The sequence below is a fragment of the Phocoena sinus genome, chromosome 9 (assembly GCF_008692025.1).
Source record: "Phocoena sinus isolate mPhoSin1 chromosome 9, mPhoSin1.pri, whole genome shotgun sequence".
NCBI classification, from domain to species: Eukaryota; Metazoa; Chordata; class Mammalia; order Artiodactyla; family Phocoenidae; genus Phocoena; species Phocoena sinus.
In genome coordinates this window covers 12142319-12160588 of record NC_045771.1, presented here as the reverse complement: position 1 = coordinate 12160588, position 18270 = coordinate 12142319, and the positions used below count along the sequence as shown (strand labels likewise).

At 43.1% G+C, this 18270-nt stretch overlaps 2 gene segments (V, D, J or C); both read left to right on the top strand.

Annotated features, from left to right (window-relative positions):
* The window catches only part of LOC116759201, a 204509-nt gene that overhangs the window by 129216 nt on the left and 57023 nt on the right, over nt 1–18270 (top strand).
* Nucleotides 12017–18270, top strand: part of LOC116759202 — a 55007-nt gene continuing 48753 nt past the window's right edge. The window contains 2 exon segments of the C gene segment in view: nt 12017–12127; nt 12233–12520. Coding sequence covers nt 12079–12127; nt 12233–12520 — 337 coding nt within the window.

The window sequence follows — 18270 nt, the reverse complement described above, 5'->3', positions numbered from 1 at the left end:
TTGAATTCTTTATCAAAAACATTCCCTCAAAGGAACTACAAATCCAGATTCCTTTACTGGTGAATTCTATCAAACATTTAAGGAAAAAAACAATGTCAACTTTACCTAATTTTTTTTAGAAGACAAAAGAGGAAGAAGCACTTCATAACTCATTATATAAAGCCAGCAAAACCCTAATGCCAAAATCTGACAAAGATCTTATAGAATATCCTTTATGACCACAGATGAGAAAAATTCTTCCCAATATATTAACAAACCCAATCCAAAAGAATCTGTGTATATGTATGTATGCACGTGTGTATGTGTTTATACATAGATAGTGGTAATGCATCATGACCAAGCAGATTTATTGCAAGAGAAACAATGGGTTAGCATTCAAACATCAATGTAGGTCATCATATTAGCAAAATAATGAAGAATAATCATTTGACCATCTCAATAGATGCTGAGAAAACATTTGACAAAATCCAGTACTCTTTCAAAATGAACACTCACAGCAAACTGGTAATAGAAGAGAGCTTTTTCAATCTGGTAGAGATTATCAGCGAAAAATTTACGACTCACATCCTATTTAATGGTGAGTATTGGACACTGTCCTCCTATAATAGGAAACAAGGCATGATGTTTCTCTCACTACTTTTCCTCAACATTATACCGGAGGTCTTAACCAGTATCATAGGGCCAAAAAAAATGAAATAAAATCCTAAATATTGTTAAAGAAGAGGTGAAATTATCAGATCACATGATTATTTATATAGGAATCAATGAACCACAACTAGAAATAATTAGTGAATTTAGAAAGATACAAGGTCAATATTCAAAAATCAAGTGTCTTTATACTAGTTGCAAACAACTGAAAAATAACGTTCAGGAAATAATTCCATATACGATAGTGTCAATAACAAATAAATTTAGCAAATGATGTTCAATGAAAAACTACAAAATGTCACAAAGGGAAACTAAAGAAAATATTAAAAATGGAAAGATATCTGTTTATGGATTGAAAATGTCAATGCATTAAGGTAGCAATTTTCTCAACAAATAAAGTTGAAACAAATGGATGAGCACATGGAAGGAAATGAACTTTACTGATACCTCATATCACAAAAATCAATTTGAGGTGGATGATAGGCCTAAGTGTAAAGGCTAAACTACAAATCTTCTAGAGGAAAACACCTTTGTGAGTTGAAGGGAGGCAAAAATTTCTTATGACACAGAAAGCAGTAACCAGTAGTAAAAAGTCATTTTTCCTTTGGCATCCTTTGTGCCAGAGGTTGTTTGTTATACAGATCAGTAGTTCACAAATAAGAGCGTTTTCAGTGTCCCGAGGATCACATCCATGAATACACAGCACACAGTTGGCAAAGAGCTCGGCGTGTGGGTGAGAATGAGAGGTCTGTGCTCTGAGAGGTCTGAAGATAAGTCAGAGGAAAAGTGGGTTATAAATAAGACTTGAGAGCCATACGAGCTACCCAGAGTAGGGGAATATTGATCCATGCCATCAAGGACCCTCTTGGTTACCCAGAAATAAGTGTCTTTTTCAACTCCATTCCCATCCAACAGGTGTCTCTTCCATTCATTCCTCTGATAATAGTCTCTCATTCCTCCTCAGGCATAGATTCTGCTCCCAGATGATTTCTGCTTCTTCTCTCCTTGCCGTGCATCTCCAAACTGCTCCTGTAGGACTCCACTGGACCTGAGTCCTCTGTTCTCTCAACTGTTGTGACCCCCCCAATAATAGGTTATATTCAGCTCTCAAATCTCCCTTCTGCTCAAATCGCTGCCTACAGCAGGGGGCAGCAAAACGGTACATTCAAGAATTGCAAATTAGTGCCATTATATTTTACCATTAAGGACAAACCCAAAATGATGATCTTTATTTTAATTACCCTGTTTGTGTTCATTGAACCCCAGGATAAGCAATTTACTGGAATAAATTCACCGTTCTATTGGTATGATTAATGGAGACCTCTACCAGAAAGAGAGAGAAGGGAGAGAACACTGGACTGTATCATATGGAAGGATGCACTGGCTGAAAATGCGCTTGGGTGCTCCTAAATAAATCAGGAACTCTGCAAAATAACACAGGAGAGAGAGAAGCCAAGTGGGGATAAACGAGAGAGGCCATGAGTTGGTAATTACTGAAGCCAGGTAATGTGGGAACATGGAAGCTCATTATACGATTACATCTACTTGGAGTATGTTACAAATTTTCATAATCAAAAGGAAAAATATTTTTAAAAAGGTTTTCCCAATGTGAGGTGTAGCAGGATTGATTGGGGTGGAGCCAGGACAAGCACAAGTGGCAAACAATGTTTGCTTATTACATCACAAAGGGTTTCATGCCGTTGTTGTTTTAACTGTGTTATTATTTGTAATTTGTTGCCTTGAAATACTGAACACTTTCCTCCTAAAATCAGGAAAAATTTATGTTATGCTGAAATTACCTGTCTTTAAGGAACCACTTACAGTTAATTCAAGATATGAGTGAAGGTGTTAATATTTCTTTGAAATCCATACACACATTAAATGAATATCTTCCTGCAGTGAGCCAATGCTTTCAGTAAAGATCTGCATCTTGAAAACATTGACCAAAAAGGCAGCAGCCATTAAAGAACAGTGTCAATTTGGAACAAAGTTATAGTGTTGCCCTTCTTTTAAAAAAAATCTCAAAATTTGCAGTGCATATGTTCAAATTGCATAGCTTATCTAGACCTGAGTTAGAAAAATAAATAAATAAGTGCAGAAAAAATAGACACGTGACAGTGTCACAACCTTCCAATGAGACTAGACTCCTTTCATTTGAGAGGGTTCTGAATCTTCTCTGTGGCCTAGCCAATGGGGAGGATGATGCTTCCTTGAATGACTGAAGTAGATAAGGTCTGAGAAGAGGGAGAGAGACTTCTCTCTGATAGATGGCAGAGAAGCAGCAGGAAAAGGGGAGGGAGTAAGGGTTTCAGCATCTGCTGATGGATATACGCTAAGCTAAAGCACCACCCGCCTAAGGAGTAAGGGCGTGAAGCAGGTTAGACCCTTGGGGGATGTGGTGGGAAGGGGTGTGGCTGCATCTTTCTCCAAAACCCACTGAGTTGGGAGGGACAATGACATCACTGACTGAATCCTTGCAATTTCTTATTTCCGTGTCCTGTTCCCTCAACACTCAAAGCTAAGACCATCTTCTTCCTGCCTCTCGTCACCATGGGCTCCATGCTCCTCTGCTGTGTGGTCTTTTGTCTCCTGGGAACAGGTGAGTTTAGGAAACATGGGGAATCCCTGACTTCAATTTTCCAGGTCATGGCCAAAGCTTCTCCCTGCAGACTGTGGCAAGGACCCTTCCTAGGTTCTGTCTCCAGTTTTTGTCTTGTTTCCTCACAGGCTCCATGGATGTTGGTATTACCCAGACTCCAAGGAATAGGATGGCAAACACAGGAAAGAGCACTGTACTGGAATGTTCTCAGACTAAGGGTCATGAGTCTATGTACTGGTATCGACAAGACCCAGGACTGGGGCTCCGGCTGATCTACTACTCCCACGGTGTCAATGACATTAACAAAGGAGATGTCTCCGATGGGTACAGAGTCTCTCGTAAGGAGCAGGCGAAGTTCTCCCTCTTCCTAGAGCCCGCCACCCGCAACCAGACAGCCCTTTACTTCTGTGCCAGCAGTATTTGCACAGTGCTCCCTGGCCACCTGCTCTCTACACAGAAAGACGGGTACCTTTGCTCATAAGGGCACAGAGTCTTCCTAGATGTGGGTTGTGGGATCCTTAGAGGTCGTTCTATGCTGTGTGAGCCTCAGTCTGAACTTAGGGCCACCTTGGGTCAGTGTCCCTAGGCCATGGGATGATTCCGAAACCACAAGCTAGACTGAACCTACCTCCCCTGCCTACTGACCCTCTTTATCTATTCCAGTGGGGCTAGCCCGATATTGTCCTCCCAGGAGAATGAACCTGAGCATTTGGGAACACCATCACGATTTGCAATAAAAGCATTTCTTATTAGCGCATCCACAGTGTGGTTTTAATGGTCCTTTTGCCTCTGTCTCCACCCGCCTTGCAGCATCCCCATCCATTCTGTTCCTGCTGATGTCACCTTTATCCTGCCAGCCCCCTCCCGTCCCAGTCCTTCCAAGTTCTACTGTTTAGCTCTGTAGCTGGTTGCCTTTATGCCAAAAACAAACTACCTTGTTTTCTAAAACTTCATTCTAAGTAAATTTAATCACCATTAAATCTGACTCAGAAGGTGAAATTCAAGTACGAGGGGCTGTGATCTATAAAAGTTATCTTACATCTACAGCCCGACACTTGGATCTCTACCGAGATCAACCTGCAGGAACAGGATATACTGAATTCCAAAACATTTGCCTGCTGTCCAGCATAGAACCAAAGCTAGGAGCTTGGAGATTCCCTTTTCTCTCAAGGCGTTGGGAAATAACACTGACTGCCCTGCAGGGAGGATCCCCCTAGTAGCCAGTGAACTCTAGACACAAAAATACTTAATCGAGGGCTGCAAGCGTGGTGCAAAAGTCTGCCTGAGAATCAGGTTGAAGCCTTCCTCATGTGCTGTGTCTTCTTAACTCATAAACCTCGATAATTTCCACAGAAGAATCCACAGGACCTGGTGACAGTTCAGATACGAAGAACCCAATTTCTTTCATTTTCTACCTGTTCTAATTGGAAAAATGTCATACTTCTTTTTTCCCTGTCTCCTTTATGAGTTCTATCTCATCTGCTATCCCTTTAAAAAATCCATTTTCTATGGAGCTTTGTGGCCAGCCTTTCTGTGCACACTTTATCAGCAGTCTCGTCTGTAACAATAATTCTTCCCTCACGAGCTTCTAACTGTTCCATTGACTTGTCTACTAGACATTTTTAGTAGATTTCCCTAGACTTTTCTTCTGCCTCCTTTTTTTCCTCAGTATAAATATTCTTCCTTAACCTTCCCATCCAGGATTATGACAATTTCTTTTTTTTTTTTTTTTTTTAAACCCTCACCACTCATTCAGCCATCTTATTTTTATTTATTTATTTATTTATTTGCGGTACGCGGGCCTTCTCACTGCTGTGGCCTCTCCCGTTGCGGAGCACAGGTTCAGGATGCGCAGGCTCAGCGGGCCATGGCTCGTGGGCCCAGCCACTCCGCAGTACGTGGGATCCTCCCGGACCGGGGCACGAACCCGTGTCCCCTGCATCGGCAGGCGGACTCTCAACCACTGCGCCACCAGGGAAGCCCGACAATTTCTTTCATTCGTTCTAACTGGTAAATTCAGGCTTCTACTGGACACTTCCAGCTCGATGCTCCACAATTCAAACTCAAGTGATTTATTGCTGAATTTATTGCCCCGCCACCCCTACCTGCATCCGTTCTGGCCCGTATACTGTGTTTCCATCTCAGTGACCTGAATGACGGTTGTAGGTTCCTCTTCTCCATTAGTCCTCACGCGAAATCCATTTATAAATCTATTACTTGTATATTGCATATTGTCATAGGTCTGCTTTTCTGGTAAATGGTCTGTGCAGGGGACGTTACTGTACAGAAAGGTTATTAGAAAGTGCCCTTAGGATCCACATGGATACAAGGGAAAAGAAGGAAGCTGGAAGAGAAAGAGACGTGGGTCTGTCTTGCAGCCTCGACAAAGGCCTAAGCTGAGTCCACAGGGAGCTGGGAAGCTGGGGTGGCCCTTACAATCATCCGAAGTTGAGGTGAGGGGGCCAGGTCTTATGCCCACTTTACTGCAGCCGTGTCATTGGACGTGGTGGCCCTGAGAAAGGGCATATGCCTTTGGGGGAAGAGGTGCCTCTTTAGCCAAGACAATTCACAAGGAGCGCCGTCAGCCAGCGGCACTCCTAGCAATGGGGGGAAACGTCCTTCATGCCTAAAGGGAGAGACACAGTCTCTGATATACAAGTTTGTCTGATTGAGCTGCTCCTTTCCTTCCTCGTCGCTTCTATTTCACGCAGGCCCTCATTACCTGTTACCTAGAAGAAAGGCAACACCCTTCTCACTGCTCCACCAGCCTCTTACCGCATCTGCTTTCTTCTGACCTGGACATTCCTACCAGCCTGATTGAGCCTGGCACGCAAAGCCCTTCACAAACACGTCTCTGTCTAGAAATATATCCAGGTCTTCCAAAGCCACTCGAGCACTTTAGGATCTAGCTCTACTGAACGGTTTGTATTTCCCTGAACGGACCAAGCCAAACTGCACAGCTGTACCTTCGCCAGCGCTCTCTCCTCTACCTGAAATGGGTGACCACTACTTGACCGCCTGGCTCACTCTTGAGCATCCCTTCATTCTGAGCTCAGAGGTTAGCTTAAAGGCTCTTCTGACTCCTACAGACAGAGAAGACTCAGCTCCTATTCATTCCAAAACTACTATAGTTAGTGTATTCTTTCATAATTCTTTCTCATTCTTCCCAAGATTCCGTATTCTTTCATTTGAGAGTGATGTCCCTCCAATTATATATCCCTAGACTGAGTACAATGTTTCACTTAGTGAAGAAAAGATAGAAGAAAGGGAGGACGGGGGCTTCCCTGTGGCGCAGTGGTTGAGAGTCCGCCTGTCGATGCAGGGGACGCGGGTTCGTGCCCCGGTCCGGGAAGATCCCACATGCCGCGGAGTGGCTGCGCCTGTGAGCCATGGCCGCTGAGCCTGCGCGTCCGGAGCCTGTGCTCCGCGATGGGAGAGGCCACAACAGTGAGAGGCCCGCGTACCACAAAAAAAAGGGGGGGGGAGGACGGGATGGAGGGAGGAAGAGAGGAAAGGAAAATAGACTCAAATATGTCTCAAGTAGCTCTTCAGGATTTTCTTCCAAGTAACATGTTTTCTGAGTTCCAGTGCATGTGTATTTAAGTCCTCTACACCCCTTGACCTATAAGTCCTTTTAAGCAGAATTATATAAGAAGACTGGAAAATGAGAGAGGCTGCTTTTGCTGGACGAAAAATGTATAGAGATGTACGTAACAATTATCTCTGATGATTCCTGTATCCTCAAATGTTGACATGTAGAAATTCTCAGCAGCCACTCTAGAGACTTTCCTAGCTATATCAGAAAGGTGGGCCATGCATGAGTTATTCTTGAACTGGCAAACAAGGGGTAGATGGTTTATCTCTGCCTTCAAGCACCCCTTCATTTGAGTAGGACCTGAACCTCTCTCATATCCACTCCCAACACAGCTTCTACCCCTGTCATTCTTCCCTCTTTCTTTAATCACTTCTACTGTGAGATATAGAGTTTACATCCAGTCACTGCTGAGATTCCCCCTACCCAGTGCAGGAAGAAGGATGCTTAAAGAGAAGAACTAAGGTTTGGGGGGATGTATTCAGCCCTGATACTACCAGGGCAAGCAAGAATAATTTAAAACCATGAAATGGTGCTTAATTCCAAAAAATGCTAAGAGAGGAGTCTACAGGGACATCAGAGAGGCCAAAGACCTAGAATGTGTCGGAAATAAAGAAATGTTGAGGGGATAGCAGGAGTATGAGAACCTAGAACTCTTTTCTCCTTGCTTCGAAGGGCCAGTTTGGAGGGCTGGTGGAAACAACCAAACACCCATCACCATGAAGAAAGACCCAGGAGCAAGGTTCTTGTCAGCCTTTATAGATCTTGTAAACCATACATCACTTCAGGTTTCCAGGCAGTATTCTAAGATCTGGCACTGAGGAAAGATATGAAGTATCCTCATCTAAAATATGTGAATGGTAAATCATTTTTCCTATTTGGACTCTTTCAAGGAAACATAACTTTCACTGTGCAAACATCCAGTCCTAATATTTACTGTACTTCCAGTAGAAGAGATGAATAACATACCACACTATCGATGATATAGGGAGCTTGAGTTTGAATCTTATTGTCATATAGCAGAGACATCCCCCGACGTCCTCAGCTTGAGACTATACCCCAGTTCCTATTTCTTTTGCTAGAATTATTTTTTTTAATCCCTTTTGTCCTCCCTAGTAATTGTAAGTTTTACGGCATATTCCTATTTTGATACTAGTTATCTTCCAAGTCTTAACAGTTATATCTGTAGCTTTATTTTATCTTATATAGTATTATAATTAAATAACCATGCTCCCCCCCACCCCCAACATGAACCCACACACACACACACACACACACACACACACACACACTCATTCCAACTTTTGGATCCGCTTGAAAGAATAATGGTCTGGGACTAAAGATCTTAAATTTCCCCTTTCAGCAAATTTTGAGATTTCAAAGCATAGGTTGGAGGTTTAAGATTATATGTTCAGTTACACTCAGCCTATTTCTCCCTTCTTTCCTTATTACAGCAGTTAAACTGGGTACCCTTTTAGATTACAAGTCCCTTGAGAGAAGGAATTAGATGTGCCTTAATCACCTGTTGTCCCCAGAACTGGGACGTAAATAATAGTTACCTGACTGGAGAAGCTGTTCGCCAAGGATATGTAAAATCACTTTATGTCTGACCATACAAGAAATGGTACCTCTTAAGACTCTCTTCAGCCGTTGACAAGAACTCCCTTAACCGGGAATATATTGCTCTAAAGTTCAACAACAACAATAACAAAAATCGATGAGGTTCCTGCATTTCAGTTTACTGAGATCAGGGAGACCTATCTCCTATCGTCGGGTGTTTCTACAGGATCGCTGGAGGATGAAGAATCCTTCTTTCCCTTCTTCACTGTCTCTTGGCCTCTTTCAGCTTTTCTTCCTCATAGCCACTAGAGTGATACGCATAATACTCAGATCTGATTGTTCTACACACACACAATTTCTCCATATGCTTCTCCTTCACGTTCAAGGTAAAATTTAGATTTCTCAGCCTGGCTTAAAGGTATTTCGGGATCTGGACTCTGGAGCCCTAGCTCGTCTTCAATCCCCTCATGCCTGCTGTTCTTCCAGCATTACTGAACTGGAGCTTTCTTACCTGTGCCTTTGCACATGCTCTTCCTCTACCTGCCATGGTCTACTCTTCTCGTCTGTGGGGCTGACTTCTACGCTTCCATTAACCGCTGTCCCGACACAAGAAGTCTTCATCTGTTGTCACTCTGCCTACCCGAGAATTATTTCTTTTCCTACAAATCTTACTTAAAACCACACCACTTCTGTGAAGTCTTCCCTTTCTTCCCAGAAAGATAAGCTGTTCCCTTCCTTTATGCTCCTACACCAATTTAAAGAAACCCCAGCATTTGTAATTACCATGCGGCTTGTCATTTTGGTCATGTCTGAGTCCTCATAGGCAAGTATGGCCTTTGAGAGACTGGACTTCATATCCTTTTACATTGTAGCCCCAGGATCTTGGGCTGTGCGAGATATATTGGATACAAAAGTACAAGCTCCATGGGAGCAGAGACCTTTTTTTGGTTCATGCTTATATCCTAACATCTAGTGGTATGTCTGGCACATAGTAAGTGTTCAATAAATTTTTTTTTTTTTTTTTGCGGTACGCGGGCCTTTCACTGTTGTGGCCTCTCCCGTTACGGAGCACAGGCTCCGGACGCGCAGGCACAGCGGCCATGGCTCACAGGCCCAGCCGCTCCGCGGCATGTGGGATCTTCCCGGACCGGGACACGAACCCGTGTCCCCTGCATTGGCAGGCGGACTCTCAACCACTGCACCACCAGGGAAGCCCCCTCAACAAGTATTTATTCACTAAATAAATGAAAGATTCAAATATGCTTTATGGAATTGACCCTGAATTTGTGCCCCACTATCATCTACTCACCCACCCAAATTATTTATTTGCTCAAAATCTCTCATGTCTCAGGTCTCATCCTCCTTCCCAGATAAACAAAGGCCCTGTTGCAAAGCAGCTTAAAATGGGAGGCTGATGAAGAGACCGCTGTGGAAAAGGCTGAAAAAGAGGCATGGAAATAAAAACAATACTGTTATTCTGGTGACTCCAGTTTGAAGTACGGATAACTCCCGAATTGGCCCATTTCTGTAAATGTCACACCTCCACAGGTTCAGGGATAGAATCTTCCATCAGGGGACTCCACAGTGATCCCTGGGCTCCACAGGGAGCTACTCTCCAGGGAGAGTCCCCTCCCTGACACTGAGTGGGCCATAATAGTGGCAGGAATCAACTTCATGGTACTATTGAGAGGAAAGAAAGAAGGTGTGACAAAGGGGCACAGGAAGTAACCCCCTGAGGGACTTTCAATTTGGAATTGGTTCTCTTTATAACCAGCAGAGAGTAGCCCGCTCATTTTTCCCATCCCATACCCCAACCTCAAGTGACTTCACTGTATACTAGGCATTGTTATAACCACTTAACATGTAAACTTATTTAATCCCCACAGCAACACTATAAGGTACATACTTTTATTAGCGCAAATTACAGATAGTAAAATTGAGGCCCAAACAGTTCATTTACTTGCTCAGGATGACAGTAAGTGACAGAACCAGTATTCAAATCCAGGCAGTCTCTCTCTAGAACCTTCCATGCTATCGACTAACCTCGTGGCAATGGTAGTTATTAAGAAATGTCATGGATGAAGAAATAAGTCTGAGTCAGAAAGAACGCAGAGGAATAGCATGTATTAACCCCAAAGAGCAATTGTTTTTCCTAATCTGAATTGATCAGAAAGTCCAATGTCTGGTGGTGCTCTGTGAAGGGAAGAAAAGATTCCATCTTTGTAGATGTGGAGCTCTCTGGGTGTGGGCAGAGACAGTGGCATCACAGGCAAACAGCCAATACGCTGTCTACAGTTGGAAGAAGACCTATTCCTTCTCCCATCCCACGGTGAGCGTCAGGCTTCTGTGGGGAATGGCCTTTTTGTCTTTTGGAAATGGATGAGACCTTGGAGCACAAGGAAAAATCAGATTCTGGGATTTCTAGGCTCCAGCACAGGGTTTTTTGTTTTTGTTCATGGCCCAAATGTTGGGCCTCCTGGTGGACACTGCTTGTAACTTCTGCATCCTTCTCCCACAGGTCGCCTGGATGTTAGCATAATCCAGAAGCTAGATATCTAGAGAAGAACAGAGGGGGAAGCCTTTTTGGAATGTCTTTCAGAATGTTCTGGTATGACCAAGACCCAGCATTGGGGCTACAGCTGATCCACTGTTCACTGGCTGCTGGCAGCGCCGGAAAAGTTTCCCCGACGAGCGCAGTGTCTCCCAGAGGAAGGAAGGTTTCTTCCTGGCCTTGGAGACATCGTCACACTTCTGTGCTAGCAGTTTATCCACGGCAATTCACTGCCACATCCTCAGGAGACCTAGAATTAAAAAAAAAAAAAAAACTTCCTAGAAATAATGTTAAACAGCAGAAAGCCACATCAATGACATTTGAGCTTCAGTTCATCTGTGGTGACTGACATCCCACAACTTCCCTAAAATGCTTTTGTTCCCAAAGTGCTCCTTTATTCAGAGCAGTTACTAGATCACTCAAGAGGGAGATGGCTGCTGGAAGTCCTTACATCAGCATTTGTCCACACCCAGTTCTAACTGGTGGAACCTCTGGTAAGATGAGTTACTACACCACATGAAAATCCTCTCTAAACACCTACTAGATTTTCCTAAATTTGTATACATTTTGTTGCTCCATTCCCTTCACCACACTTTTTCACTCCCTTAAGAATCAGTCTAAAGGAAAAGAGAGGACATAGGACTATATGGAAAGCACGTAGAGATTGTTCAGCGTTCACGTAAATGAATAACATTAGGCTGGCTAAAGAGATTAGAGCGCTTCTGGAGTGGAATTCGAGGTTGGGCATAAGGGCAAAATGGAAGAGTTCTAAAAGTGTTCAATCACTCAGGGGTCCATGGAAGACTGTTCAATTTACCATAATAGCCTAGTAAAAATTCAAAAGATGCAAATCCACCATGTCTAAACAGATATATTGTATAAGAAAAATTAGAAAATTCATACAGGGGAACAACGGCCATGCTAATGCTTCAAGAGAACAGCATAAACAATTATGTGACCCGGATAAACGAAACTATCACATTCCATCAAGTCTAAGAGGCTTTTCATTCCTTTCTGCAGCAGTGGGGTAGGAGGGTGTGGTCTCTGGCCAGGAAGTAGATGAACCCTGTTGGTTTCAGAGATTAAATTCATCCCAGGAACAGACAGCATTCTTCATCTGACGCTGCCATGAGCAACAGGCTTCTCTGCTGTTTTGTCCTTTTTCTCCTCAGAGTAGGTGAGTCCCGGGCACAGGTAAGGAACCCCTGTCCCTGGCTTCCCAGGCTCCAACTACAAAATGTTTCCTCCTGTCTTTATGTGATCCCTGCTTTATCTCTCACAGACCTCAAGGATGCTGTAGTCACACAGTTCCCAAGACACAAGGTCTCGAAGACAGGAAAGGAATTAACTCTACAGTGTTCACAAAAACAGAGTCATTATTCAATGTACTGGTATCGCCAAGACCCAGGATTTGGACTGCGGCTGATCTATTACTCAACGAATACCAACATCACTGAGAAAGGAGATGTCCCTGAGGGGTATCGTGTCTCTCGAAATGAGTTGGAATATTTCCCCCTGACCCTGAAGTCTGCCAGCACCAACCAGACATCTGTGTACTTCTGTGCCAGCAGTGAATCCACAGTGCTGCAAGGCTGCTTCCTCTCTGCACAAAAAGAGGGGCAAACCAAAGAGTGAGGGGATGCTGTCCTCAAGATTCCTGACCCCAACTAAAAGTTTTTTTCAAAAGCCTGCCCTGAAGCCCTGCCCTAACTTTACTATTCTTTACTTCCCTGTTCCCATTCTTGTCCCTCTAACACCCTTCCTATTGTAATCAAAATCTTTGCTTCTGGGGCTTTCCTGGTGGCACAGTGGTTGAGAGTCCGCCTGCCGATGCAGGGGACACGGGTTCGTGCCCCAGTCCGGGAAGATCCCACATGCCACAGAGCGTCTGGGCCCGTGATCCATGGCCGCTGAGCCTGCGCGTCCGTAGCCTGTGCTCCGCAACGGGAGAGGCCACAACAGTGAGAGGCCTGAGTACCACACACACACAAAAAATTCTTTGGGATAAGGAACAAAATTGTTTTAGTCCCTGAGTTGAGAAAAGGGATAAAAAAAAAAAGAGAGAGAGACAGAACAGCAGTCAAAGGATGCAGTGAGGTTTGAGAGAACTTTTCCACAGAGAATAAAATTAGTTGCAGAGGGAAAGCAGTATATAATTAGCCTTGTCCTTATGAATTTTGAGTAACCTAACATGGAAATAGTTTATTACCAGTCGATTAATTATTGGGGGAGAAAGCACAATCTTTTGAAATTCAAATGAGTCAGAAAACCAACACCTTCAAGGTGGGGCCTCAGAAAAACAACACATATTAAGGTCCAGTTTATATGATGATATATAATGTGATATTGTTGTTATCAGCAAATTTGTGAAAATTTCCTGGAGAAGAAATTTGGGATCATCTGGGCACTGTTCTAATCTTTCTTGTGAATTGACCTACCCTTCCACAATGAGACAACAGGGATCGTGTCAGGGTAACAAATATTAATGAGTGAAGCAGAACTGGCCTACCACCTGCTGCCGTAGCTGGAGAAAGCGATAAAAAAAAATAAGAGGAGGAGAAAAAAGGTACTTTCTTAAAGAGAGAGAAGAATTCTTAAAATAGTATTAGTCTCTTCTGTTTCCCTCTCTGTTACCAAACCAGACTTGGGTCCACTTGCCCTCATGCAGTTAAAGTCGATATACTGACATCGGGTTGTGTTGAAGGAAAGTGCAGCAATTATTGCAGGTGCCAAGCAAGGAGGCCAGGTAGCTAGTGCTTAAAGGCCTGAACTCCCGATGGCTTTCAGGGAAAGAATTTTAAAGATGGCGTGAGGGAGGGGGGTTGTGGACATCACACCAGCTCATGGATATCCTTCTGATTGGTTGGTGGTGAGGTAATTGGGAGTCATCACCATCAACCTTCTGGTTCCAACCAGTCTGGGGTCTACGTGCTTGTGGGCAGCAAACAGATAATTTCTTCCCCCTGAAGGGAGTTTCAGTCTCTGTAAAGCAGCTCAAAGCAGCTCAGAAGATTATCTATAGCCCTTTGGGAGGAACTAAAATCCTTGACATTGTTTAATGGCTAAACTATCAATATTATTATTTTGTCTTGTTTCACTCTTTTCCGTTGCTTCTGCATATTCTTACTTCTCTGACCAAATTTATTCTTTGGAACTCGGAGAAGGCTTAGGAGGCTAAGTTTTTCTATAAACAAGAGGCAGGCAGAGGACATGGGCAGGGGTTAGGGGGTCTATCCTGGGAAGGCCCCATAGGGTCCTGCTTGTTTTCATCTCTGTAAGGTAGTTGCTATCCATTATTCCAAGATGGGGACAGGGGCACAAGAATCCCACCTGGTAATTAATGAATCCTAGATCTGTACTCTCCACCCTGATGCCTAATTTGAACTTAAATCCATTCAGGACACGAACTGAACACTTCACCCTGCAGGTTAAACACATGTCATCTTTGCCTCTCAAGCTACCCTTCTGGTTTCCTGATTTGGTGAAGAAGAAAGTATGAGTTATTTACATGCACAAGATTGAAAACAGAATTATACTAAATTTCTCTTCCTCCTTTACCCTGGACATGATATATATGTGTATATATATGTATATACATATACATATATCCCCATATCCCCTCCCTCTTGCATCTCCCTCCCACCCTCCCTATCCCACCACTCTAGGTGGACACAAAGCAGTGAGCTGATCTCCCTGTGCTATGCGGCTGCTTCCCACTAGCTGTCTATTTTACATTTGGTAGTGTATATATGTCCATGCCACTCTCTCACTTCATCCCAGCCTACTCTTCCCCCTCCCCGTGTCCTCAAGTCCATTCTCTATATCTACGTCTTTATTCCTGTCCTAGGTTCATCAGAACCATTTTTCTTTTTTTTTTTTTTAGATTCCATATATATGTGTTAGCATATGGTATTTGTTTTTCTCTTTCTGACTTACTTCACTCTGTATGACAGACTCTAGGTCCATTCACCTCCCTACAAATAACTCAATTTCGTTTCTTTTTATGGCTGAGTAATATTCCATTGTGTATTGAGCTATAAAATTTTTATGGTAAAAAGACTTGTCTTTCCTTCATTCCTTCCCCAGTAGCTTCCTTGGGGCATGACATACAAGTTCAATGAATGATCAAACATAATCAGTATGTCTTCTATGTTCATGTCTGTATTCCCGTAGTCTAAAACAGCATCTGACACGTAACCATTATTCATTATATGTCCTTTAAAGAATGGATGAATAATTCAGCAATGTCTACAGTGATTTGTTCCTGCACTTGCTTCCTCTACTCTCCTGAAAAAATTATATTTCTTAAGTTTAACCAGTTTCTGGCCTTACCTTCCTTTATCTGGCTAAGGGTCCCTGATAGGCAGAATAATGACACCCCCCCAACCAACGTCCATGTCCTAGTCCTTGGAACCTGTGAATACGTTGCATGAAAAAAAAGAATTAGGTTTGTAGATGCAACTAAATCTGCTAATCAGTTGACCTCAGGATAGGAAGAGTCACCTGGATTATCCAGGTGGGCCCAGTTAAACTCATGCCTCCTTAAAAGCGGCTGGCGTCAGCCAGCGTGATGTGGGGATTCTATCCACTGTTGCTGGCTCTGAAGATGGAGGAAGGGGGCCAAAGGACGTGAGTGAGCTCTAGGAGTTAAAAAAAAAAAAACGGAGAAGTTCTCCCCTAAAGCTCCCAGAAAGGCAACAGCCCTGCACGCTTTGATTTCAACCTAATGAGACCCGTGTCAAACTTCTAACCTATGGTAAGATAGTTCATCTGTGTTGTTTGAAGCCCCTAAGTTTGGATAAGTTGTTACAGCAGGAATAGAAAACGAATACAGAGCCCTACTTCCAAGCAGCTGCAAGGAGGCGGCTGATGAAGAAAGCCACTGTGCAAGTAGCCTAAGAGGCAAAGGGCTAAGGATGGGAGTTTGAGCCAGATGATGCATTTTTAAAGGCAGATGCTACCAGTTTCTGCTCTTGACATACCCCATTTCTGCAAATACCTCATCTCCACAGGGTTAGGGTCAGAACGTTCCAGCTGGGAGCCCCACAGTCATTGCTAGCCCCAGTGGGGGGACTGTTCTCCTGGGAAGAATTCCCTCCTTTGGTCTGACAGTCGGTGGCCAGCACAGTGCCACGGAGGTGGCACAGAGCCACGGGGGTGCTCTGCAGAGGAAGGCAAGGGGGTTGTAACACAGGGAGTCACCCTGCAGATAGCAGGAGGTTGGCATTTTTCCTTGTTACTGAGAATATCGAGAAGTTCATCCACTTTCCAGCTTCATTCCCCTGTAAGGCGACCACACAAACATACTGAGGAACCCAGAGGGAAAGAAGGACAAGGAGATGGAGACTGGAAGAGAGTGAGAAAGGAAGGAAGAAAAGAATGATCTCCCCTTGGTCCTTGAATCTTCCACGGACATCCGAGTCCCTGTGCACCAGCAGTTGATCAATGCAGCCACATCTCCTGCACAAAAACAGCAGACCCAAGGTGTGCAGGGACCTTGCCCTCGTGAGCTCCCCTCACCCACACAAGACCGCCCAGAGCCCTGCCTGCTGGTTATCATCCTTTCCTCTGCTTTTCCCATCTTTGACTTTTAATTGAAGTATAGTTGATTTACAATGTTGTGTTAATTTCAGGTGTACAAAAAAGTGATTCAGTTATATATATTTTCAGATTCCCTTCCATTCTAGTTTATTACAAGATATTGACTATAGTTCCCTGTGCTATACAGTAGGACCTGGTAGTTTATTTTATATATAGTAGTATGTATCTGTTAATCCCAAACTCTTAATTTATCCCTCCCCCTCCCTTTCCCCTTTGGTAACCAGAAGTTTGTTCTCTATCTGTGAGTCTGTTTCTGTTTTTTAAATAAGTTCATTTGTATCATTTTTTTGGATTCCACATGTAAGTGATATCATATGATATTTGTCTTTCTCTGTCTACTTATTTCACTTAGTATGATAATCTCTAGGTCCACTCATGTTGCTGCAAATGGCATTATTTCATTCCTTTTTATGGCTGAGTAATATTCCATTGTATATATGTACCACATCTTTATCCATTCCTCTGTTGATGGACATTTAGGTTGCTTCCATGTCTTGGCTATTGTAAATAGTGCTACAATGAACATTGAGGTGCATGTAGTTTTTCGAATTATGGTTTTCTCTGGATATATGCCCAGGAGTGGGATTGCTGGATCATATGGTAGCTCTATTTTTAGTTTTTTAAGGAACCATCATACTTTTCTCCATAGTGTCTGTACCAATTTACATTCCCACCAACAGTGCAAGAGGGTTCCCTTTTCTCCACACCCTCTCCAGCATTTATTATTTGTAGAGTTTTGATGATGGTCTTTCTGACTGGTGTGAGGTGATACCTCATTGTAGTTTTGGTTTGCATTTCTCTAATGATTAGTGATGTTGAGCATCCTTTCGTGTGTTTGTTGGCAATCTGTATGTCTTCTTTGGAGAAATGTCTATTTAGGTCTTCTGCCCGTTTTTTGATTGAGTTGGTTTTTTTTGATACTGAATTGTATGTGCTGTTTGTATATTTTGGAAACGAATCCCTTGTCAGTTGCATCATTTGCAAATATTTTCTCCCGGTCCATAAGTTGTCTTTTTGTTTTGTTTATGGTTTCCTTGCTTTTCCCATCTTAAATGCTTTTCTTTTTATCACATTGTGCCACAAATTTTTAGTGTTGGTGATTGTTTTCTGTTGCTTCTATAACAAGTTACCACACACTTAATGGCTTAAAGCAACACAAATGTATTACCTTATAATTCTGGAGGTCAGAAGTCCAATGCAGGTCTCACCTGGCTAAAATCAGTACGTTGGCGAGTCTCCGTTCCCTTCTGAAGGCTCTCCTTACATTATGGCTCCCTTCCTCTAGTTTCAAAGTCAGTAGCATTCGGCCTCTCTGACCCTTCCATACTCAAGTCTCCCTATAAACATAGCTGGGTAATGTTCTCTGCTATTAAGGACCCATGTGATTCGATTGAGCCCACCTGGATAGTCTAAGTTACTGCTCAAGGCCACCTGATTAGCAACCTTAATTGCATGCACCACCTTAACTCCCTTTTGCTATCTAAACAGTCACAGAATGCAGGGATTAAGACTTGAACATCTTTAAAGAGCCATTACTCTGCCTATTGCAGTATTATTCCACTAGAGGGCACTAACATATTCCTTAATATAAACGCATTTCAGACACTGATGAGAGGTTTGATAAAATTGAATACTGTATCACCAATTAAAAGAAAACTCAATATACAGCTATTTCTCTCAAGGTTTTTGAAAAGTTAATCATATAGTATAGAAAAATAT